Source organism: Drosophila ananassae, chromosome 2L (assembly GCF_017639315.1).
Source record: "Drosophila ananassae strain 14024-0371.13 chromosome 2L, ASM1763931v2, whole genome shotgun sequence".
NCBI classification, from domain to species: Eukaryota; Metazoa; Arthropoda; class Insecta; order Diptera; family Drosophilidae; genus Drosophila; species Drosophila ananassae.
The window spans coordinates 27634607-27658602 of NC_057927.1; the positions used below are offsets into that span (position 1 = coordinate 27634607).

Below are 23996 nucleotides of genomic sequence, written 5' to 3' on the forward strand. Positions count from 1 at the left end.
CCACATCGAGTTGGCAGTCCCAAATAAAAAGAAGAAGCTGTATTGAACGGAAAAGTTTAAAAATAAACATATTCCGATTTAAAACCAAACTGATATTCAATTTTCCGGCGCGCAGTCAGCGCTGAATCAAATCTCAGCAGGCCGAACAAGCGACGCGCTCGCATACGAGCCCGCTCTATATTAAAAGAATTTCCGGCTCTCAACTTGGCCCATATCTTGGCAATATTGGGAACCATATCAGTACACTCTGTTCACTTCGTCGTGGCGCACGGGAGGCAGACGCAGATTCACCCAAACACACAGCTCTCACAATGGTAACCCTTGATTCTGAGTTAATTTTATCAATTGGAAAATCAATAACGTGTGTAGCACCTTTTGGCCAAATGTAATCGTGCGTGTCCGCCCGGCCATCGTGCCAAAATCCAGACCATTTGTACATAGAAGAGTTTCAGAACAAAGCCGTAAACGCCCGCACAATTCGGATATATCTGTATATATGCGTTATATGTTTCAGTAGACGGCCAGCCAAGGTCGGTAAATTCTCGGCCAGGCGCACATTGTAGAATGAAAACGTTCTTTTTTACGCCTCACCTTGATTTTCTTCAGTTTTATGTTGGTTTGAGTGTGTGTGCTGTTTCCATGGCTGCTCGCTGAGCGCCTTGTTTATCGAATCCAATTCACTTTTATACCCTTGAAACTTTCTTTAAAATATAATTTCAAATACATTTATTGATCGAACAGAGATTCTGACAATCTGTTTAACTTTTTATTTAATTTTTAAATTTTATAATTAATCAAAGCACTTTAAAATGGATGCCTTTCATTTCCAATTAATACAAATCTTTATTTTTTATAAAAAACTAAATAAAGTGAGATTTGCAAATTCTCTGATTAATCTTTTATTAGACTTGTAGGGTATAGAAGCTTCGGCTTATTATCATTTCCTCCTATTTGTTTATGCAGTCCACTTGTTATTGTTTTGCTCCAGCGAAATGTTTACAAACATCCCTTGTAAATAACCATCAGCCGGTGTGAATTGTGTTGAGTGTGGGTAGCGAACAGAAACCACTCTATTCTATTCTATCTTTTAGATTTTTTCACAATTTCTGAGCTTAGGCGGGCTCCGATCCTGCCAACCACCCTTCAGTAGTCAGTTTCAGCGATATGCGCTACATAAAACCGGAGCCGTACTATGAAGTAAAACAGCAAGAGCGCCGAATCATCAGTCTGCGTAAATTGTCGATAGTTCCACTAACCGGATTCCATTTTGCAGGGGCTTCCACCGTTCAATGTCACCGGCAGCCCTTTTAACGTGGTGCCCATCCACAACTACCCGGAGCTGATGAAAGACACCTGCGCTTTGATCAACGCCGAGTGGCCGCGATCGGAAACGGCGCGCATGCGTTCTCTGGAGGCATCTTGCGACACACTGCCATGCAGCTTGGTTCTCACCACGGAGGGCATGTGTCGGGTAATAGCCCACTTGAAACTGAGCCCGATCACTTCCAAAAAGAAGGCGTGTTTCGTCGAGTCGGTAGTGGTGGACAAAACCTATCGGGGCCAAGGCTTCGGCAAGCTGATCATGAAGTTCGCGGAGGACTATTGTCGGGTGGTACTTGATCTGAAGACAATTTATTTGTCGACTATCGATCAGGATGGATTTTACGAGCGCATCGGCTACGAATACTGTGCACCCATTTCCATGTATGGGCCGCGTCACTGCGAACTGCCGAGCTTACAAAATGCCAAAAAGAAATACATGAAGAAGGTCTTATAGACGTCAACGCCAGTGGTAGTGAGATTAGCCAAGCCCGAACAGAGCGTGGCAGTTAACTAGTCAAATTGGCAAATGCATGAAACTATTTACAGGACTCACCTGTCGCCTGCCAGCAGCTGCACCGTGCTATTATCGGGACACGAATGAGGGGTACGCTTATAGGCACCACGTTCATTCTCCGAATACTGGTACAGCTACAGCTAGCTTTTAATTCCATTACACAAATAAGCAAACATTCACGATAGCTTGTGTTGATTTTTAAATATTACTTTCCGCGTGTATTTTTTAAACTTTTTGGTTCTTTTTGTATGACAAAGGTGACCACTACGTTCGGTACATGTGTATGGATATGTTAACCTTATCCAAATCTTTCTGTATAGCCATTATGATTTGTTATAGTTTTGCTCAAGCATGTGCATATAGTGGCTTCTAGACGGAAACCTACCTGCCAGCAATGATAATAAGAAGCTCAAGTATCTTCCAACGAAACATAGCATAGAGACATATCGAGCCTTAGCCAATAAGCACTCAACGAAGGCAATAACTTCCAATAAATCGTGTAGAAATTGTAGTAAACAGTGTGCATCTTTTCCTGGGCGGAAGAATCTGTCGCATGAACGATTGCATCCATGTGTCCACATCAACCAGAGATGACAAGTTCAAGATCACGGCTACGCCTATAAATTGATGTTATTTTGGTGCAGCCAAATTTGACGGGGGCTCGGTGCCCATGAAATGGTTGTTGCCCGCCCAGCGAGCGTCATGCGAAATAATTCTGTTACAGAAATAGCCTGTAGTGATGTAAGGGGCTGCCAAAATGCTGTCGGATCTCTCGGTTCTCGCTCTCGGTGAATGTGCTCTGAAAGCGGAAGCTGTTGATCTTTAATGGCCTGGCCTGGGGACCGCCGGCGATCTGTTATGGTCAGAGATTTTTTGAATAGCTAGTTGGCATTTGGTGGCACAGGTGCTAATGTGCCGTCAACCACCTCACGTAATTGCAATTAAGAAATACTTTTCAAAAATGGATAGTTTATTGGGCGCTTGCTCACATTACATACAGATATCTACGTTACCTGTATGGACTATGAAAAAATATTAATATTTGTACGATTTAATTTATCAGCTGCAAAGGGTTTGAAATGCTATTTCTCTGGTTATAGGGAATCTAGGTACTTTTCGGGGCCTTTCCAATACCACACACTTTGCCGTAGTGTTCTGGCTGATCCAGACTGTCCACAATGAATTTGCCCAAATCATATTTGGATACCAGCCGACAGGGGGCTTCATCGTGTACCACGGTGTATGCGGTGGAAGGTTCGTCGGCGATGTGCGGCGGTAGGATAGCTATGTACTCCAGCCCCGAAGCTTTGGTCAGGTCTAGCATTCGCTGGTGCTCCTCGTTCAGCTTGTGAAAGACCGCGGGAACTTCGTTCAAGGGTCGAAGCAGGAACGAGGACATCACAATGGAGAACTTTGTCAATTTGGCCTCTTTCATGGCCTTGATCAGGTTCTCAGTGCCGCGCGATAGTTCCGTGGTGGCCTCCAACTTGTTGCGCGTTCCCAAAATTACGCACACTCCATCCACACCCTCGATCAGGCGCTTCACATCCTCGTAATTGGTAGCGTCTCCTTGGACCAAGTCAACTTTGGACTTGAACCGTTCTGGAACGGTGGCCTCGGTGCGATAAAGCAATTTCACTTTAAGACCTGCATGAAGAATTAGAATTAGCTTGCTTTGGAATACCCTTTGACCTCTGATCTGCTCACCTTTTTCCAAAGCGCGATCTACGGCACATTCGCCGGTCATGCCGGTTCCTCCAATAATTGCAATGCGTTGCATAATGCTTTCCTTCTTTTTGCTCTTCAGTTACTTATAATGTTTTTGTCTGGAAATTGCAGTGTCACATGTACTCCAGCAGGGGTACCGTGGTGTTATCTAGGGAAGAGTCCGAATTATATTGATTCCAGAAAGTGCTTCGAGTTCGCACCCAGAGCGTCGCCAGCTGATTTGTGTTTCACGCACACCTTCAAAACTTGTGCCAAATTCAAGGGAGTATGCCGAATTTTATAAGGGGGGTTCTAATCCTTTTTTATTTAGGGTATCAATATTTTAACTATCTTTGAAAGTTTATTTCTTTAATAATTTCTTGTATAAAATTATGTTCAAAGCTAACTAGGCATAATTTCCCATAGGATATATCACCCTTTTCCAAAAAGTATACCGACGTATTGTCTTTGTACATCTAGATAGATAAACCAATCTAATCTTTTCAAAACAAGTTTATTTACAAAGCTATAAATGTATGCACTTGTCATGGTGATTAATAATAGTATTTAAATTTATCGCCAACCACTAATTTCAATTTCAGTCTGGCAACCCTGTAGGGTGCCCAGAGCTGCCACGTGCAGTCAAAAGCTCAACTGCCAATTCAAGCTTGCGACTCTTCGGAAAATGGGTTATCTGCCGGATTTTTTACCCTTCTTAGGGTTATGCCTAGCTTAAGTTCGCTTAAAAAGTCGTTTGCCGGCGGCTTGCGCTCAGCTCTTGGTTTTATGCCGCTAATAGTGGCTGCTTTTTGGTCCACTTTCTAAAAAAAAAATAAGAGTTTTAAAAACTATTTTAAAAATATTCCTATTTGTATTTTGCACTTACCTTAAGAGCTACGCCCTTGCGTATGCTTTCCAGTAAGGCCCCCCTGTCATCGGCAGCAGCCGGAGCCACTTTGGGCACAGACTTTTGCATTGGTGGTGGCGCTGGGGGTCCACCTGCGGATGGAGGAGGTGGTGGCGGGGGTGGACCTCCTCCGGTGGTGGCGGAAGTAGAAACTGGCATGGGCGGTGGTGGAGGAGGAATTCCTCCTGCAGAAGCTGGAGGCGGTGGTGGCGGAACCGGAACATGAGTTTTGGTGCTCTGTACCTGCATGGGTGGAGGAGGTGGCACGTAAGATGCAGCTGCAGGTGGTTGACAATGAGCTGGGGACCGCGGCTTAGCCGGAGGAGCTGGCGGCGGAGGCTTGGCTGATCCATACTGCACAGACGATACGGATGCCATGGAAGCAGTGGAGTATGTGTTGGAGGGCGGCTGCTGCCTGCCGATTAGTGCATATTGGACCGAAGAGGATGCAGTGGCGTTTGTACTGGGCCCAATGGTCGGTTTTGGTGGAGCCGGCGGTGGAATACGCATGGTTCCCGCTTTTCTCTGTGGTGATATGGTGGCATATGTCTCGGTGGATGGCTTCACAGGACTCGCAGCAGGTCGGACATGGCGAATATCAATGGCCGCTGGATAGCCGCCGTGTGAGTTGTTGGCCATGACTGTTGAAGGAGGCGGAGGCACCTTCGGCTTATTTGATGGCTGCACCTGCACGGGAATCACAGAGCCCACCTCCTGTTGCCGGCTAGGCGCTGGCACCGGCATGTCCATGTCCGAGATATCCACAAACCGGGATGTAAGAGCTGCATAATTTGCAAAACTTGTAGCTGGTGCCGGAGTCGTAAATGCAACGGGTGGAGGCGAAGGTGGAGGAGTGATCTGATTATTGGTGGAGATGGTGGCATACAACAGTGGCCTTGTGGGCTCCTGGCCCTTCGGCTTGTTTTGCAGATCACCTTTTTTGGGCTATAAAAATTAATACGTTACTAATCATATTGAACGAGTGTGATCCGGCAGCTACATACCATCCACGTGTAATTGGAGTGGACAATTTTTTGTATGACATCCTGACGTCGCATTTCACTGATATCCGCTTCCGTGATTCCACGCTCGATCATGTACTTCCTCAAAACATTATCGTTCGTCTCGGCACTCAGATCGAAGGCGTTGCGTGTCCTATCCCGAGTCACATCGCCGGCAACGTGCTGAAAATTTGTGGGTCCACTGATCTCGTACTTGGAGCCCTTGCTGCTGACTACCACGCTCGTTGGGAAACTGGGACCAGCCAGAGCCACCGCTGGAGGAGCCCCTGTATATCTGTCCAGACTGTTCGAGGAGGAGGAGTTCTTCATGCCGCTGAAACTCATGTCGATACTGGCGTTGTCGGCGTAGACAGGCGGCGGACGGACTGCTGGCGGTGGATGAGCAAACACGTCGCGGCTCACTTGCATAGAAGGAGGCTGGAACGAAAGAACGAATTGCTGAGGTCAGGACAAGACTGCAACCTCTAATGCTGTAGAGTAAAATCTGTGAAATATATGCATAAGGAGCTAGAGATTTTATACCCTTGCGGATGCAGTTTTAACCTTTAACTGAAATGGGCTTTAGGATCCGCTAATAATGAGAGAAATCCGATTTGCAGGGGTATAAAAAAAAGCTCTTTTCAATTACCACCCAGTAACCAGGCCCCTTATTGCTCCGTATTATGTCATAGACGTAGGCGCGTCGCATCAGAGTCGGCAGACGACTCAGGTCGTCGGATAAGTTGGCTTTCCGCAGGTACAACTGGAGCATTTCGTCGACGCCTTGACCCCGCACATCGAATGTCTTGCGGAAGTCAATGGCCTTCCCCTCCAGCTGCCTGAACTCCACTGGCTCGGAGATGTAGGCGTATGAGTAATCCTCCATGGCACTAGAAAAGCGGAGCTGCGTTAGTCGAAGGCTGCAAAGGATCGGCCACTGGCGGCTTTCACTGTCTTGCGCTGAGGTATTATCTAGTAGCCAATTTGAAGATAAGGGTGCTGGCGCAGCTAGTGCTTTATCAATTTTGGATTCGGATAGTGTGAATCATCGGCATGGGCCCTCCCCAGAGTCACCAGGTAACCCGGTTGGAACAAAAGCCCACTGGCCAGACGAAGACAAAGAACCATTACCGTATGGGAAGGAGTTGGTGTCCACGGCTTCTGCAGAACCTGGGCAACCAGATCGACTTAGAGTAGAACGTAACTGGTCACAGTAGGTTGAAGCGACTCGGAGCTATGTGGAGGACTGATTAACGGTAGAGGTATGTCAATGGCGGGCACTGAGTTTACTCATTTCGCGAAGCGCGTTATCTGGTAGCCGAGGGTCTGAAAACTGATAAATGTGGGCCACTAATCACCTCGGGCGACTGGGCCTGGGGCTCCGAGGCCTGAGCTAAAAGAAAATATAAACAATTCGCGTAAACTATATTTTTATGCCGCGGGACTACGATAAAAACCTTACCTGTCAGTTCCTTGGGTAAGTCCATACTCAGAGATCCCCACTCAGTGAGTAATGACTTCTGACAGCGGAAGTGTATTTATGAAATCAATTTTTGGTCATAAAATCGATTTCAAATCTAAGAGGTTAAGAGGTTATATATGACTACATTTGATTACTCTGGTTCTTGACATTTTTCAAATCTAAAAATAAGTGTCAAGGTTCTTTGTAAAAAAAGCATAGAACCTTGATACCGGAGGTTACAAGAGGCGGAAGCTCGAGATTGGAAATTCATAGACTTGGCTTAGAGTTTATTTATCTAAAAATTATTTTTAGATGAAACCTAATTATATAACTCAAAATATAAGTCAAATAACCTAGTTTTCTAAACATTAATTTATTTTGAAATAATCATGTCCCAGCTTTATATAATAAAGGTATACATGGCAAATATGTTCCTTGCGAAATTATTTTATTTAAGGATGTTTATCAGAACTATTGTGTTAAACGGCAACCCTACATATTTGTATGTCATTGAATTTCCTGTCAAAATTGTCAACTTTCTCCAATCCCCGGAGAAAGCAAATCAATTTCCCGTCGCTCAGCAGTCCTTACGCTTCGTCAAAACATCGGAAAAATAGGTTTTCCTTTCTCAAAATAATCAAAAGTTTGAGTCCTGAGTCTTGGTATAATAGTTTGTGAATTCAAAAAGTATTTTAAAAAGAAATCAAGTGAAAGGTGAAAGTAAAAATGAGTAACGCGGATCTATCAAGCATAAAGACCGAGGTGCGCGGCGAGTATACGCTGGCCGAGATTGAAGTGGACATGGAAACAGAATTGAATCCCGATGACCTACAACCCGGAGCCACTGTGCTAGCATCCAATGAAGGTGACGGTATCCTCGAGCAGATTGTTAGCCATGAAGAGCTCTCAAAGTTCTTCACGGCAACGCCGTCGGCCACCATCCAAATGCCCACGGAAGTGGTAGTCCAGCGCACATTGGCGGATCCGGCACTGAAGCAGATTCTGCAGGAGGCCGATGGTAAGCCGGATTTTGACCCTCAGGCGGAGCAAATGAAAATACGTGACTTTCTGGCCGGGGTAACAAACAACAAAATGACGACCGAAGAGTCCGTCTTCCAGGGTAAATCATTTCGAACTATTACATTTTTTATATTCTACAATGCGACTGTTCCACATCCTTAAGCTTCTCGGGCCAACGCCGCCGCTATATCTGCCAGCCGGGTAAAGTGCCCCCAATGCTATGGCCAATTTGATGCAATGTCCATTCAAAATCACATCTGTGAACCAGAGGAACGCAAACCCGTGTGTGAGATTGCATCCGTGCATCAGGAGAAGCCGCAGCCAAGCAGTGTTCCAACGCCACCGGCACCGCCAAGCAAACCCGGCAGCGAACGCGTTATCCAGGAAAACCAAATCCGACTTCGCCGCTACATGAAAGACGAGATGAAGTACGATCTGACCACCGGAATTGACAGCTCGCGCGGCAGAAAGTCCAACAAGGGACCGAACGAATGCACTATGTGCGACCGAAAGTTTGTTCATGCCTCCGGCTTGGTGCGCCATATGGAAAAGCATGCTTTGGATCTGATTCCGTCGCAGACCAGTTTGCAGCCACACACGGCTCCTGCGGCAGGGCTTCATGTGGTGGTCAAGTGTAATGCATGCGGCCGCGTCTTCTATGATCCCCAAGTGGCCCTGAATCACGGCCTGGTGCACTTCCCAGAGCTGCCGCGCATAACCGAAGAAGAAGCGGGAAACCAAGGCTCCTCCGCAGGGGGAGCGGCCTTTAACTTTAAGCAGCTTATGCTAGAGGGCGAAAAGCTGGTCGCTGCATTTGCTGCAGAACAGCAGAAAGCAAAGCGATTGGATCAGAAACTGTTCTCCACGTTGATTCTGGGCAGCGTGCTGCAGTGCGAGTTCTGCGAGTACGTGTTTGCGGACATCTCGGATCTGCTGCTCCACTCCGCGGCTCATATTTCGGAGCGCCGTTTCGAATGCACCGCCTGCGACATCTCTATGAGCACAGCCAAGGAGGCCAGTGTTCACTTTCAGACGGATTGCAACTTTATGAGGGAATCCCTTCGGTCTCTTAATGTTTCGCTAAGTCGCTTCTTTGTGTGCAATGTGTGCGAGGTTAAGTTCTCCAACACGGATCTCCTCCAAGAGCATCGGTGAGCCACATGTTTTCTGTTCAATATTTATTGAATAAATCGGATCTTGTCTTTTTTTTCAGCTACACTTCTTATCACTACTTTCCACGCCTCAACGAGAATGGGAAGCGGCTGCTCCTGCCCTGCGAGTTTTGTGAGGTGAATTTTGAGTTCGCCCACGAGATCCAGAGTCACAACGAGGAAAAGCACCTGAACAAGAAGAAGCGGGAGAAGGAGACCCGTAACACGGGTTCCGGCCGCCTGCGCCAATATTTGTGCGACATCTGCGGCAAGTCGTACACCCAATCTAGCCATCTTTGGCAGCACCTACGCTTTCACCAGGGTAAGTAGTTACACCAAGGCCTAAGAGCAAGTCCTTTCCAATGTATCCATTAGGTGTTAAGCCCTTCGTGTGCCAGGAGGAGAACTGCGACCGCAAGTTCACGATCCGTCCGGATCTGAACGACCACATCCGCAAGTGCCATACAGGCGAGCGGCCGTACCACTGTCTGGTGTGCGGCAAGCGCTTCCTCACTGGCTCCGTCTTCTACCAGCACCGCTTGATCCATCGCGGCGAACGGCGTTACGAGTGCGATGAATGTGGCAAGCGTTTTTACCGAGCCGATGCTTTAAAGAACCACCAGCGCATCCATACTGGCGAGAAGCCTTACAGTTGTCTCTTTTGCACCAAAACCTTCCGTCAGCGAGGCGATCGCGACAAGCACATCCGGGCTCGTCATGCTCACTTGGATGCCAATTCACGGCTAATGATGCAGATGCAAAAATTTCAGCTGGAGTCTGCTGCTGCCGCTGCGGCGCTGAAGGCAAAGCAGGAAAAGGAGCAGCATGGCGAGGATGATACGGATGATGGTAATTCCGTTGCAGTGGGCTCAATGGAAGGAGCCGACGAGGCCGGTGATCCGGCAATGGAGATCCAATATGCTATGTCAGACCAGCAAGACGCCATGGTATGCGTCCCAATCGACGAACTCAATGCGAACAACTATATAGTGCAGCAGTATGTGCAGGCTATGCCCATGGATGCCGGATCGGAGCAGCAAATGGTTGTTTACGAGGAGCCCACCTCAAGTATGATAAGTATTTTCGATCCTGAGACGGCACAGCCACCGATGCAGGAAAGCAACATATCCTTGCTTCAGGGTGGAGAGAACGCCAAAGTTGTGGTGGTCAAGAATGATCCTTCTCAGCCACTTTTTTCCGATTCTTATATGTAGTTTAAACAACATATTTCGAATAAAGCGCCAAGTGATGCCACCTAGAAAGCATTTTGGTTTAGTGTTGGGTCACGGTAGACATTTTTCCAGTACTTACGATTGGATTTTTTGTGAAGGCCTCACATCATTTTCTGGTGTTTTTTGTTCCCATGCATATGGATTGAATTTAAATTCTCAGCCTATTTCTTTCAGAATAGATAGACGATGAGCCGTTTTCTGAAAAAAAACGACGGACTTTAGGTAGACGGGAAAACCGATATCAGGTGGCATCACCATGAAATCGTATTTTCGATACTCAAAAAGAAATATCGATATATTTACATTTTGTTAGAACATTCACATACACACATGTCGACGCGCGAAGAACACCAATAAATTCGTTTTGTTTAGCCAACTAGAATAATAATCTTAATATTAACAATAAAACCTTAAATTTAAAGTAAACAAGTCAATTACAAAAAACTAAAAGTGAGTTGTGATTCGTGAGAGTGGATGCTAGTCTGACAAAAGTGCTAGTCCAAAAAGAGGGCCGAATTTATTTAAACATTTAATGAATCAAGAGATACGATACACACATGCGAACAAATATATAGTACAAGTATCAGAAGTGTGGGCAATCAATTGAATTTAATAAAGGTGTCCCGGCCTTGTGATAAACACGAAAAATTACGTAAATTTCACTCAAGTGCTGCCTGCTCCAGTGTCCCCAGTAATAATAATGTTACTCCAATAACCATTATCTCGAATCGAAGGGGTATCACCTCACCTGGCCGAAAGGTAACACGCGGCCCATAAAGGAACCACTTGCCGCACTTGTCGAGCCCCCCTTGCGATTTCCTAGTTTTCGGGCAATAATCAATAAACTGATTGAACGGACACCGACTTAGGGGGGGGAGTTCAAAACTTTAAAACATTTTACTATCAATAATTATAGTGTTTAAGATAAAAATATATATAAATTTGAGCAATTATATAGTTATATAGTGATATATTTGATATATATAAACTAAAAGTAAACCCACGAATATTCTGAGTGTACGGAGCACAACATAAAGAAGGCGCTTGGAGAAGGGTCCTTTAAAAAATCGATTTAAAAAGGCCTTGTGTATAAGTTCTCCCCCTTAAGGCCGCATTGAGCGCTTTTATGATACCGCGGCCGAAAGCAACAGCTTGCCCGGAGACCAATTTGCCCGGAGACCAAGCTGATAGCTTTATGCTTTAAATATGCTTATCCAAAGAGAGTTAGATAAAGACCAGTCTTATCGTCTGGGCGATGTGGAAAACCCGTTATCGTGCCATTTAGTTTATTAATTCAAAGATTAAATTAAGTTCAAGTTTGGAAAAATGTTTCGATTCACACCCAAGTGTTATTGTGCTAACGAAGCACTCTTAAAGTTTATTCGCGACTGCAAGCTAATGGCATCCAAAGCGGCCCATTGATATGCTGCTAATCTCCGTGGGGCCGCCCGTGCATGTCAACAAACTTTGCCCCACCCCGCCCATTTCTTATCGCTGGGAAATATTCTATACTGTAGCTATATCAGCTTATTTATTGTTTAATTGGGGTAGCAGTAGTGCGAAGACAAACACGTTCTAATAAACAATTTGTAACATATGGATGGATATTTTTAAAATTTTATAAAACCAGTTCGCACCGATTCTTGGCCAACGGCAGAGGGTAAAATAATAGCATCGATTGACAAATTTAATGGAAAATAAATAAGTACTATGTTAATGGTCAAAATATAAGAAGAAGTAGAGAAAAATAAACTGTAGCTTATTAAGAAATAATATTAATATGTAAATATTCTTTTTTTGTGTCTTACTGTATGTATATATGATTGGGAACAAAGAGGTTAATATATTGTATCATTAATGAATTTTTCGGTTTGTTTTTCACAGCATGGCAGCCAAACAAGCCCTGGAGCAGCCGCAGCACCAGCAATTCGCGTGAGTTATCAAAAACAATTTAGTTAGACCGCGCATTGTAATTGAGAACGTAAACAATTCCAGTTCCCATTTGTTTTAACTAGAGCCATAAACACTAGGCCACGACTTAATAGGAAAACAATAAAAGCCGGCAAAACTATACTATGTAAAATCAGCTGATCCTAGTCGGAATGGGAATCAGAAACTCGTTTGGTGGCTACAGTGGGTATTACAGTGGGAGGAACAGCCTTGCAGAAAAGTTTGTTAAGCAAACGCAATAAAAACTATATATAGTAAATAAAATCTTCGCTGATTTATAGAAGAAAAGTGTATTTATCATAAAAGTTTTAGCTACTTGTAAACAAAATAATCTCAAACCCTATTTTTTGCAAGATTGTAGTGCTAAATATAATTTGATATATGTGTCATTTTTTTGATGGCAATACAGACAGTTTGGCAGTTCGCCGCGCGCCTGAGACCGCCCCCACCCCATCCGACTCTTTTTAGATTAAATTTGGGGCGAAACTTAGTGACAAGGACGCCGATAGTATGACATAATATGATTGCATGGTGCACTTTGTTCTTGTTCAGGCGCGGTTGTTGTGACAAATGCAGGCCGAAAATAGACCCTAGCTAAGTCTAGAATCTAGACACATTGGTGGTAGATACATACGTATATTTTGATCTGTTGGCAGAGAATCAAATATTTCTTGCTTATTAACGGTCAACCCATTCGACCTTTCTTTTGTCTCATTCACCCGATAGTCCAATTACTGGTGGTATCTACCGAATGGCGACGGGAGCCCATGCGGGCCAAGTTCTAGGCCACACGGACATTGTTTACATTTTGTTGTTGTTCTTACCGGGGCATACAGAGCAGGCAAATGCAGGCAAAAGTTAACGCAGTGCACATATTTGTCAATTAGCCAAGCGCAGGAGGGGATCCGACCAGCCGATGCCCATTAATCCCATTCCCATTGCAGTCTGTTGCCGAAGATCATCAATGGCGGCATCGCGGGCATCATTGGCGTCACATGTGTGTTCCCTCTGGACTTGGTCAAGACTCGGCTGCAGAACCAGCAGATTGGACCCAATGGCGAGCGGATGTACAATAGCATGTAAGTGCTAATAACTTAATCTCAACTATATAGTTTCAATTTAACTTAAAATGTAAATTAGGGACTTTATTATGTATATGCATGCCACTTCTTAAAGGAGTCTATGTTCCTTCCAGGTTCGATTGCTTCCGCAAAACATATGCCGCCGAGGGATACTTTGGCATGTACCGAGGTTCCGGCGTAAACATCCTGCTGATAACTCCCGAAAAGGCCATCAAGCTTACCGCTAACGACTACTTCCGGCACAAGCTGACCACCAAGGATGGAAAGTTGCCCATCAGCAGTCAAATGGTGGCCGGTGGTCTGGCCGGTGCGTTCCAGATCATTGTTACGACGCCAATGGAGCTGCTCAAAATCCAGATGCAGGATGCGGGAAGGGTAGCGGCGGCTGCAAAGTTGGCTGGCAAGTCCGTGGAGAAGGTGTCAGCCACCCAGCTGGCCACCCAACTCCTGCGGGAAAAGGGCATATTCGGCCTTTACAAGGGCATCGGAGCCACTGGTCTCCGAGACGTCACATTCTCCATAATTTACTTCCCCCTGTTCGCCACCCTCAATGACTTGGGTCCTCGGCGAAAAGATGGTTCTGGAGAAGCTGTTTTCTGGTGAGGAAATTGACTTCTTTCATTTGAGTGTTTTTTTTTTTTAAATTTATGATTGGCTTACAGGTGTTCCTTCTTGGCGGGTCTGGCAGCTGGATCTACCGCTGCCCTGGCCGTCAACCCATTCGATGTTGTTAAGACACGACTCCAGGCGATTAAGAAGGCAGATGGTGAAAAGGAATTCAAGGGAATATCGGATTGTATCACGTAAGTATATTAACAAATTTAGAGGAACCACTAAATGTCTGACCTTTGACTTAAACCCTTTTTAGCAAAACCCTGAAGCACGAGGGCCCCACGGCATTCTTTAAGGGCGGCCTATGCCGAATGATCGTTATTGCCCCCCTATTTGGTATCGCACAAACGGTGTACTATCTAGGCGTAGCCGAAAATTTATTGGGCGTTGAGAAGCACTAATGGAAATGTTACAGAGATACTCGTTAAGGGCGGATAGATAAGACAGAAGCATTTTAAGTCTAAACTCTGAATGTAAATTGTATCGTATATTGTATTTAAATGTTGTTAAAGCTGTCCATGAGTGTAATTGTGAAGTCTCAATGTTAAGGAAAAAGTTATCGAGCGTTGAACTATCCAGACAAATACCATAAACGTTGTTAAAGTTTCCCCATCCCATAAAGTATATCCGTTCAATATATATTCTATTTAGTGCATGTGCATATGGCGAAAACAGACCATATCAGAGGCCATCTGATACTCCAATGACAATAAGATACAACAAATCAATGCTATTGTTGCGCGAATGTTTTTGTTTATAGCTTAATTTATAGATGTTGTGTTTGAATATGTCTCTCTTTGAAAACATACTCTTCCCGAGCAATGGTTTTGCTTCAAACCGTATTAATAATGCATTTTAGTTTGCGGCTAGGTAAAGTTTAACTTTTAGTAGCTATCAGTTGGAGAACATGACTTGACAAATTGTATACTTTATGGAATTCCGTCAGAATATATAAAAAATATTAAAAATGTACTAAATGTAAATAGATTTGTTTTGAAATTATGATATTTCCGGTTGAACAAAAGAGAGCGGAGTTTGGGTAAGATTTTTGACAGTCTGGTGCAGCTGTAGCCTTTATCATGGTCCTGTAACAGCGCCTTGCCAAAGATCATCAATGGCGGCATAGCTGGAGTCATCGGAGTCACCTGCGTCTATCCATTGGACATGGTAAAGACGCGATTGCAGAACCAACCAATTGGACCCAATGGTGAGCGCATGTATAATAGCATGTGAGTAATTATTGGTGCCAAACGGGGAATTGGCTTATCCTTCATTCCTTAGAGCGGACTGCTTTCGAAAGATGATAGCTAGCGAGGGATACTTCGGCATGTACCGTGGCTCTTTCGTCAACATCCTGTTCGTCACTCCCGAGAAGGCAATCAAATTGACCGCCAATGACTATTTCCGCCATCGGCTGGCCAGTGACGGCGTCATTTCTCTACCACGGGCAGGATTAGCTGGAGGATTGGCCGGTCTTGTTCAGATGCTGATCACGACTCCAGTGGAGCTGGTGAAGATACGGTTGCAGGAGTCGGGCCGAGTGGCCACTTTGGCCCGAGCTGAAGGGCGCGAAGTGCCAAAAGTGACTACGCTGGGTGTAACGAAGAAAGTGATACAGGAACACGGAATTTTTGGATTTTACAAAGGCATGGCAATCACCGCCCAGAGGGATGTCCTTTTTTCGGTCATTTATTTTCCGCTGATGTCCTACGTTAACGACCTCGGACCGCGGAAGTCAGATGGATCTGGAGAGGCTGTGTTCTATTGGTCACTGATGTCAGGCCTTTTTGCCGGAATGGTTGGAGCCATCTCAGTCACTCCGATGGATGTGATAAAGACTCGGCTACAGGCCGGCAATAAGGAATACGCCGGGGTTATCGACTGCTATCGGAAAACATTGAAGCACGAAGGAGTAACTGCTTTCTTTAAGGGCGGCCTTTGCCGCATAACAGTCCTGGCTCCTATGTATGGTATTGCCCAAACGATATACTTCCTGGGAGTCGGTGAAAAGATACTGGGGCTTGAATACAAAAAAAGTGTGTAGTGTTTCCCGAAAGTCCGAAATGCCGAAGCTCCAATATCTTTTGTTCAACAACGGCCCGAATTTAAGTTCTCTTTTACATATGTAATAACAAACACCTTTTAAAACTATTTATTTTTCGTAAAATCTTCTAAATTTAATTGTAGTTAAGAATATACATAGTTTTCCTTACTTGATAGTTTTGAATTTCATTCGAAAATATATTTTACATCGGCTGAATATCAATAATGAGTATTTTGGTTTATATTTTTAAGCAATACAACTACATACTTCGGACTTAATATTTTAAAAAGGACATTCTATAGAACTTATTTCGCTCTCCCATACTGATCGGGAATGCCTCCAGAGAAGGTCAGGATAAAGGATTTTGGATTTCTTTGTCGACAATTTGTGGAGCTAAAGTGGAAGAAAATGACTAGAAAAAACTGTGTACTTTATGAAAATCCGTCAGATATTCGAATATTTTGAAATGTAAGCACCCAAATTGGAAATTGTAGTGAAATTATGGTCTACCTGGTCGATAACAAGAAGGCGCAGTTCAAGTAAGATTTTTAAAAATAAGGTTTGTTTTTAGCGTTTATGAGACGAGTTCTGCCACAGCGTCTTGCCAAAAATCATCAATGGCGGAATTGCTGGAATTATCGGAGTTACCTGTGTGTATCCCCTGGACATGGTGAAGACGCGACTGCAAAACCAGCCAATCGGGCCCAATGGTGAACGTATGTACACTAGCATGTAAGTTCTCTGGGAGCGGGCGTAGAATTGGTTCATCCTTCATTCCTCAGAGCGGACTGCTTTCGCAAGACAATAGCTAGCGAGGGATTCTTTGGCATGTACCGTGGCTCCTTCGTCAATATCCTGCTCATCACCCCCGAGAAGGCAATCAAATTGACCGCCAACGACTACTTTCGCTACAAGCTGGCCACTGACGATGGCGTGCTTCCTTTACCCCTGGCCGGATTGGCCGGAGGATTGGCAGGCTTGTTCCAGATAGTCGTCACCACTCCGATGGAGCTACTAAAAATTCAAATGCAAGACGCAGGTCGAGTCGCCAGCTTAGCCCGAGCCGAGGGCCGTGAGGTGAAAAAAGTTACAGCCTTGGGTTTGACCAAGAAAATGCTCCGGGAGCGGGGAATTTTCGGACTCTACAAGGGCATCACAGCCACTGGAATTCGGGATATTACCTTTTCGGTCATTTACTTTCCGCTGATGGCAACCATTAATGACAGTGGTCCACGAAAGTCGGACGGTTCTGGAGAGGCTGTGTTCTATTGGTCTCTAATGTCCGGCCTTTTGGCAGGAATGACTGCCGCCTTTTTGGTCACGCCGCTGGACGTGATAAAGACCCGGCTACAGGCCGGTGTTAAAGAATACGCCGGTGTTGGCGACTGCATCCGGACGACATTAAAGGACGAAGGGATAACTGCTTTCTTTAAGGGCGGCCTCTGTCGTGTTATGGTTGTGGCTCCTCTGTTTGGTATTGCCCAAATGTTTTACTTCCTTGGAGTGGGTGAAAAAATACTCGGAATCCAGCAGAAGAAATCTGTTTAAGGTTCAGTGATGCGTTTTAGAGACGATTGATCAATATCTCAAACATTTTTAAGGAGGAATAGATATAATTCGTTTGAAAAATGCGCATTTTTTAAAATATTTTTCCAAAGGGACCATTGTAATCTTTTGGAATGGATGGCTTATTACGTTTAATCTTCAAAAGTCTTAAAGATTATAGTGTAAAATATAGACAAATATGTACTGAAATGGTTGCAAATATTCTCAAACTTCTCTTCATCATAAATCTATGCTGGATCATTGAAATTGTTTTAAAAACCGCGCAAAAAGTTTTAAAACAAATGGTGAGAAGAGAAGTGGAAAACACATAATTTTGAGCACTCATTAAAAAAAAGTCAAAAAATTTGTGCATAACCTTCTCAATTTTTGTCCGATTGGCTTAAAAAAACAATCGTTATATACATATAATCCACTTACTTAAAATTACATTTTTAAAACTCAATTCCGCCTTAACCATTTTTCCGGCCTAATTTCAAAATCTATTTAAAAATTGGAAAAAATTTTAATAAATGAATAGGAAAATTTTATTTTCAATAAAAAACGAATTAAAATATAGTTATATTCAAAGCAAAGAATTGTAAAACATTTGTATTGGATTTTTTTAAAATCATTTTTTTTATTACATTTTTTATGTTGAATGACAAATAACATGTATTTTTTTAAAATCTGTAATTTAGTTTTAAGTATTGATATTTTCGAACATGCATTCTCCTTCATATATGTATGTATATTCAAATTAAAAGACCTACCCGAGGCAAGGTTAGTTTTTGTAAACCGATAAGTTTCTTTAAAAAATATACAACACAAGTATTAACATTTAAGATGTGTATTTTCTTATTGATTCTACGTATTTAACGTTTATAATCGGTATTTAATTTTCATGAATCAGCCCATGGTTGATCTGCAGCCCATCTCTCATATCACATTCCTTCTCATATCACTTCCGAGCGTCGAATAACTTAAATAAGATCTGCCGGCTGGCTGCGAGGGGCTCCGGCTGAGTCAGCGGACAAGTCCACATACCGGGCGCGTTGCCAGCGGGCTAAGACAGTTCGATACCAATCCAGGAAAAGGGCCTGACGGTAGAGTATTATGCCCATTTGCAGGATGATGAATCCCATAATAGTAATAAGGTTTATGTACTCCCACTCCATGACCACCACGAAAACCCAGATGAAGTATACGCGCAACCCGTCCGCTAGCAGGCGATTGGAACTAGAGGAGTACATGGCGATGAATAGTCCAATAAAATTGTACGCGGCACACGAGACAGTGAATCCAATGAGAGCCATGATCAACGTTGGATTTTCTTTCAAGCCTGTCCACAGATCACTCCAGTCGTCAAATACAGCTCGGGAGCTTTCGCCGAAAGGCGTAACACTTGGTATAAAATGTAAAGCAATGGCCAGGAGCGAGGTTATAGCCAATCCGAAAATTCCCTGCCAGCCGGCGGCTTGCAACGGAGCCACATTGGAGGTTTTCAGTTGCTTCTCTTCGTAAACGTACTGCAGCCCGTGCAGGATCTCGGCAATAATAATGAGCATATCACCTGTCAGGATAGACTTGTGGTCCGTATGAGGCAAGGTGACTCGGTCGTAATCAACACGCTGCACATCCAAAGATATTATGTCCAACAGACCACATGATATAGTGAAAATGGCCAACCAGTGGCGCGAGCTGAGTGTGTGATTGAGGAACATAGTACTAAAAATTCCCACAAAGATCAAAGCGGCGCCTGTGGAGACACAAAAAGGTGAGTCATGGTCAGATAAGGAGCGTCAAAAGATTCAGACCCCTTATCATCTGGAAGCTGGTGGCGTAAGTCAAGTACAGGCCGGTAAACAGCAGAATGGAAGCCACTACGTCCAGGAGCGTGGGTAAGAGCATGCTCAAAGGAGTAAACTCGCTGCTCTCTTGACCCAGGATGTTGTCCAGTTCGCCAACGGGCTGTGGGTTATATAAATATTATGGTTACTCCAAATAACTCTTTAAACTGCTGTCCTTATAAATGATAATTTTAACAAAGTCACATTTTAAATTTCGCATTTATTTAAGATCCTAGTTGATCTTAATGCACTTACTCCTCCACGACGGCAAGAGAACACCCGAATTATCTTGAAAACTACAAAGCACAAGAACTCGCCCAGGAACATAAGGAGGGTGAAGACCACCGGATGCTGGAAACCGTGTAGCTGTCCATCGCTGCCTGTCACCTGCTGTTGATTGGCCCACCTGAAAATGCATACACATGCGTATATATGTATGTTTACTTGTTTTATTTATCCAGAATTTGCTTACTTTACTACCAGAACGTTGAATGTGCCGCTGAGCACAAATATCAGCGACAGAAAAACACGGTGATCCATTTTACTTCTTACAAGTTCAATCCGAAGAGTGTTCCTTTAATTCGATTTAGAGATATTGACGTTCTTTGTGAAATGCAATTCGCAATTGTAGCTGCGCAGTGATAACTCGCTGATTCGGTGCGGCCAGGTTGGTTGCTGGATGACCTTACAGAGGATTTCAAGCCGCAAACAATAGTGCACTCCCTGCTGTCAGAAAGTATAGAGGGAAATTAACTACCAATTTTTCGAGAAAAGTTAATTTTCGTTCGGTTTATTGGGGACTTTTCGCAATTTTGGCCTATCAGTGGTGTCGCACTTGCGGTAGGGCCCAAATCTCAATGTTGGCGTAAAAATATACTAAAATTAATCATACTGGTCACACTAAAAATAAAGACTTTTTGAATTTAAATAATAAATTTCTCTCGACGATAAATGAAAATATAATCAATGCTAAAAACGAAACTAAGGTGCTTTTTTTGTAGAATTTTTATTTAACTCAAACTTAAAAAATATCACAGGATATGAAAAACCATTGAAATGAAAATACATGAAGTGGTGTTAGTGCATCTCAGTTCCTTAATTTCCGTCATTTGTCTGCGTTGCATTTTGTGCGTTTTTTCTGTGAATAAAGTAAAAACATTATAAGTAGTATAAAAGGGAAAGTGTTTTAATTAATAACAGCGGGGTAATAATCAACAAATGCTTTAAAACGAGCGTCTACGTATCTCACCTGTATTCGGAAGTGTTTTTCAAGTGTTGTGATTTTTGTTGTGTAGTTTCTAATTTTTGTGGTGCAGTGTTTTGGATAGTTTTATAGCTCATCTCGACCCTGAGCGGAGGATGGCAGTTCCACCTCCTCGACAGAGCCCAGGTGTATGGTCTTATTTGGCCTGCTGAACTTTGGTATGTATTCGACCGAATCGCTGTTGCTAACCACCGAATTGTGTAGATGTTCCGTGGGTGCCGCGGGATCGGGACTAGTGAGTGTGATTTTGGAGCCAGTGGCCACTCTGTGGAATGTATGAGGTAATGTCTGTAATGTGTTTTCTGTGGCTATGCAGTCAAAATAATAGAACCCATCGGTCTCTGACAATAATATGACATTCAGCTTGAAAGACCCGTCTAAAAGAATTAGCTAACCTCTTCTGAAAATATTTAAGTTTCGATATTTTAAAGCTCTATAATTTTTACTGCATTTGCCCCGAATTCCATGTTTCGTAGTAAAGGTTAGTAAAGCACTACTAGGATGGTTTTAGTTTAAGGGGCATTTAAAAACGACATTCATCTCTCTTGTACCTTATGTACAGCTTTTTGAGGTGCTTCTAGTCGAAGAGAGAAGATCTTAGAGTGGTTGAATGAATCTATTGGCGCTGGCGGGATCCACCGCGTGCTCCGCGCAACTTTTGCGGGTTTCTATTGCATCAAATCAGATAGTAATCAACGTTTTGGACACAGTCCCGCCACCTTACCTGTCCCTGGCCTGCATGCTGGCCTCCACATCCAGGCTGCGGGGTTGCCGGAAGTCGCACTCCAGCGAAAAGGCCGAGTCTCCTGGCGTGATCAGTTCGGGATCGTTTTGGATCACCACTATGTTGGTGTATAGGTCCCCATCCTTCAAGGTCTGGCATTGGTCCAGCTGGAAGTTCATTTCCAAAGAACGTGATCCCTGGTTGACAGTGGGTTTCATGAAGCACGGGGGCGTCTGCTTGTAGAAGCTGCCACGAGTGTACATCACACCCGTGAACGGCTTTTCCGTCTCCAATACTACGTTCATGGAGTTGGCTCCGCACTTAAGGTTCACCTTTTGAATGCCCTGATCGCTGCCCTCAATTTTAAAGGTGTCCGAAAGGTCTTGTTCCCAGATTTCTGCAATAAATGGAAGCAATTTTCGTTGGATACATTTCAGTTAATTGTTAAGGCATTTAAAAATTAATTTTTTTGTATATCCTCTACTTGTAGAGTACAAGAGTATATTTTATTTTTGCGAATGGAACAGGGATATGAAACCACCTCCGTATCGTATTTTCCTTTTTACCAAAATTATTGTAAAATTTTATATTTAATATGTGCGCCAAAATCCAGTCAGTGTCATCCATTTAGTGTAAAGATTGATTTTTGGAAATAAGATACTTTCGCGGAACTTAATTATCCTTCAATTCCTCTATAAGAGATAGAGATAGTAGACTCCAATTTTCACACAGTTTAAGTTTGTTTTAAAAAAAACCTGCCTCCTTCCGCCCTTTATATATTAAAAGGTATCCAACAGTCGTGAAACTTTACTAAAGCAGCCCTTATTTTTTTAATTTTTTATCAATATAAAATTAGTATATTTTTAACATTAGCTTTGAAAAATTAGATTATTAAAAACAATGTATATATGTCAATGAAACATCAATATAAGAAAACTGACTGAAAAGATTTTATGCACCTTATTTTGAAATATATTATGAAATATATTTCATCCTCTTGGAACTGAAATCCAAGAAAACTTTCCATTTTCTTTAAATATATCAGATAATAAGGGAAATTAGTTTTCCTTCTAATGAGAACCGTTACCTCTACCCAAACTTAGTGTATCTTCACATTATAACCACTGAGCCGCAAACGGTAAAGTTCACTCGTCTTACGGCTAACCGGCATTTCTCCGCCTTTGGAACCGGTTTTTGTTTATTTTGGTATGGCTAGAAAAGCCACCAGCCAAAGAACTTGGCATTGAAAATTTCTCCACTCCAACAACATGAATCAGACACTGTCGAACCCTTTGGGCTCCGAGCCAAGTCGCCAGCCTCTTACCTTGATTCTGTTGTTTTTGCTGCTTATTGGCCGACACGTAAGCAGCGAGCAGTAAACTGCAGGCGAACAAAAGCATAAAGCCATTCTGTAATCCAGACATTATTGCACTTTGTTATTATTTAACACTGTAACAGTTTAACAATTTGTTCGGAGGGAGCACTTCGAATACGTCTTGTAGCTGCAAGCCAAGATCTAAAATGACGAAGCGTCTGCGCCTGTGCAGCGTATATAAACCCGGCTCGAAAGCTTCGATTCCCCCATTACGACAGAGATGGAGAGCTTGGCTGAGAAAGAGGCGGCTTAAGAGAGAAGTAGGTAGCCAAAGAGCCAGAGAAAACGAGAAAAAACGAGAATTTGGTCAATAGCTGAGTACAAAAACTGCTCGTTTTGTTGTATTTTTGATAAGGCTAAAATTTATTGGCACCGCCGAGTAAAAAGTCCAAATTAAACAGATATAAAATCTGTTTTATAGATCGAAGTAGAAAATACTCTTTTAATTTTTGTGGCAAATAAAGGTTTATACAATTTTAATATTATATATTTCAATATTATAAAATTTTTAGTTTTAAGCCTTGTTGAAGAATTTATATATTTTAAAATTTTATAAATAATAATTAAATAAATAAAAATTAAAACATAGTTTCGGCGCTCAACGCTCAAATATTTCTTAAATCGAATTTATAATAGTAACTTGATACTCACCGACAGGGTATCATCAATTATTTAAAGCGCCAGTTTAAGGAAAACAAAATGCGGCATCGGTCCAAAGACATTTCCGCTTTTCGCGTGTGGCATGTGGATACGTATCTGCAGTGTGCATTCGTTTCGCATTTTTGGCGCTGCATTCAACCGATTTTTCTCTTTGCCTTTCATTATTCAAAATGTTATTAAACTTCCCCGTTTTCTGCGTCTCGTTTCGGCACCATTCGATTCTCCTTCATGCAACCAATTTAATAATTTTAGTAGTTTTTCTACTGGCTTCCACTGCGGTTTCGTTGCCTTTTGTTTGTATTTACATCTTTTGTTTTTCATTTATTGCGTTAATTAAGGCTTAATTAGTTGGTGATTCGGGCTGGCCATGCCAGCGAAAGGTGGAAGTGGTCGGTGTTCAATATTGGCCAAAAAAATGCATTTTCCACGAAGCTGGTCATGATTAAGTTGTTATGCCTCCTGTCGAATGCGATTTTTATGGTTTGCTTTACGAATCGATGTTTGGATATTTTCGAGCGTGTGTTTTGGGTAATGTCTATTTTTATTGACATTGATATATTAATTAAAGCCAGAGTT

General features: G+C 43.1%; 9 protein-coding genes across 15 annotated transcripts; 5 read left to right on the plus strand and 4 right to left on the minus strand.

The window, feature by feature from the left end:
* Positions 1-4: 4 nt before the first annotated feature.
* On the plus strand, positions 5-2353 carry LOC6505685 (N-alpha-acetyltransferase 80). Of its 2 annotated transcripts, XM_001964424.4 has the most exons (3): positions 5-314; positions 1092-1197; positions 1274-2353. In XM_001964424.4, exons 2-3 carry the CDS (start codon positions 1165-1167, stop codon positions 1775-1777), a joined length of 537 nt encoding a protein of 178 aa, XP_001964460.1. In that variant the 5' UTR covers positions 5-314; positions 1092-1164; the 3' UTR covers positions 1778-2353. The 2 variants fall into 2 exon arrangements, with proteins under 2 accessions (XP_001964460.1, XP_014760759.1); XM_014905273.3 differs by lacking the exon at positions 1092-1197 and having other exon boundaries at positions 8-314.
* A 433-nt stretch (positions 2354-2786) lies between these two features.
* LOC6505836 (flavin reductase (NADPH)) lies at positions 2787-3991 on the minus strand. The gene is made up of 2 exons (XM_001964423.4): positions 3545-3991; positions 2787-3484 (listed from the first exon to the last, which is right to left on the minus strand). Exons 1-2 carry the CDS (start codon positions 3615-3617, stop codon positions 2943-2945), a joined length of 615 nt encoding a protein of 204 aa, XP_001964459.2. The 5' UTR covers positions 3618-3991; the 3' UTR covers positions 2787-2942.
* A 51-nt stretch (positions 3992-4042) lies between these two features.
* LOC6505835 (formin-like protein 20) lies at positions 4043-6845 on the minus strand. 2 transcript variants are annotated; one of them, XM_014905325.3, is made up of 5 exons: positions 6584-6845; positions 6102-6342; positions 5456-5890; positions 4431-5396; positions 4043-4365 (listed from the first exon to the last, which is right to left on the minus strand). In XM_014905325.3, exons 2-5 carry the CDS (start codon positions 6336-6338, stop codon positions 4207-4209), a joined length of 1797 nt encoding a protein of 598 aa, XP_014760811.1. In that variant the 5' UTR covers positions 6339-6342; positions 6584-6845; the 3' UTR covers positions 4043-4206. The 2 variants fall into 2 exon arrangements, with proteins under 2 accessions (XP_014760811.1, XP_014760812.1); XM_014905326.3 differs by lacking the exon at positions 6102-6342 and having other exon boundaries at positions 6584-6843.
* Positions 6846-7388: 543 nt separating this feature from the next.
* Positions 7389-10347, plus strand: LOC6505686 (testis-specific zinc finger protein topi). Its single transcript, XM_001964421.4, has 4 exons — positions 7389-8034; positions 8098-9085; positions 9148-9407; positions 9461-10347. Exons 1-4 carry the CDS (start codon positions 7641-7643, stop codon positions 10297-10299), a joined length of 2481 nt encoding a protein of 826 aa, XP_001964457.1. The 5' UTR covers positions 7389-7640; the 3' UTR covers positions 10300-10347.
* A 260-nt stretch (positions 10348-10607) lies between these two features.
* Positions 10608-14944, plus strand: LOC6505688 (mitochondrial glutamate carrier 1). The gene is made up of 6 exons (XM_014905275.3): positions 10608-10767; positions 12202-12249; positions 13212-13346; positions 13463-13948; positions 14012-14152; positions 14218-14944. Exons 2-6 carry the CDS (start codon positions 12203-12205, stop codon positions 14360-14362), a joined length of 954 nt encoding a protein of 317 aa, XP_014760761.1. The 5' UTR covers positions 10608-10767; position 12202; the 3' UTR covers positions 14363-14944.
* Positions 14868-16173, plus strand: LOC6505687 (mitochondrial glutamate carrier 1). Of its 2 annotated transcripts, XM_001964419.4 has the most exons (3): positions 14868-15000; positions 15056-15190; positions 15243-16173. In XM_001964419.4, the coding sequence occupies exons 1-3, from the start codon at positions 14963-14965 to the stop codon at positions 16003-16005; spliced, it is 936 nt and encodes a 311-aa protein (XP_001964455.2). In that variant the 5' UTR covers positions 14868-14962; the 3' UTR covers positions 16006-16173. The 2 variants fall into 2 exon arrangements, with proteins under 2 accessions (XP_001964455.2, XP_014760760.1); XM_014905274.3 differs by lacking the exon at positions 14868-15000 and having other exon boundaries at positions 15050-15168.
* Positions 16174-16296: 123 nt separating this feature from the next.
* LOC6505689 (mitochondrial glutamate carrier 1) lies at positions 16297-17634 on the plus strand. 2 transcript variants are annotated; one of them, XM_001964418.4, is made up of 3 exons: positions 16297-16544; positions 16603-16737; positions 16788-17634. In XM_001964418.4, the coding sequence occupies exons 1-3, from the start codon at positions 16507-16509 to the stop codon at positions 17551-17553; spliced, it is 939 nt and encodes a 312-aa protein (XP_001964454.1). In that variant the 5' UTR covers positions 16297-16506; the 3' UTR covers positions 17554-17634. The 2 variants fall into 2 exon arrangements, with proteins under 2 accessions (XP_001964454.1, XP_044570132.1); XM_044714197.1 differs by lacking the exon at positions 16297-16544 and having other exon boundaries at positions 16603-16721.
* Positions 17635-18381: 747 nt separating this feature from the next.
* LOC6505834 (solute carrier family 35 member F6) lies at positions 18382-20245 on the minus strand. The gene is made up of 4 exons (XM_001964417.4): positions 19870-20245; positions 19653-19803; positions 19365-19518; positions 18382-19306 (listed from the first exon to the last, which is right to left on the minus strand). The coding sequence occupies exons 1-4, from the start codon at positions 19935-19937 to the stop codon at positions 18531-18533; spliced, it is 1149 nt and encodes a 382-aa protein (XP_001964453.1). The 5' UTR covers positions 19938-20245; the 3' UTR covers positions 18382-18530.
* A 401-nt stretch (positions 20246-20646) lies between these two features.
* LOC6505833 lies at positions 20647-23959 on the minus strand. 3 transcript variants are annotated; one of them, XM_044714198.1, is made up of 3 exons: positions 23412-23959; positions 21386-21782; positions 20647-20926 (listed from the first exon to the last, which is right to left on the minus strand). In XM_044714198.1, the coding sequence occupies exons 2-3, from the start codon at positions 21688-21690 to the stop codon at positions 20728-20730; spliced, it is 504 nt and encodes a 167-aa protein (XP_044570133.1). In that variant the 5' UTR covers positions 21691-21782; positions 23412-23959; the 3' UTR covers positions 20647-20727. The 3 variants fall into 3 exon arrangements, with proteins under 3 accessions (XP_044570133.1, XP_001964452.1, XP_014760810.1); XM_001964416.4 differs by lacking the exon at positions 23412-23959 and adding an exon at positions 22710-22942; XM_014905324.3 differs by lacking the exons at positions 20647-20926; positions 23412-23959 and adding exons at positions 21213-21329; positions 22710-22942.
* Positions 23960-23996: the final 37 nt, after the last annotated feature.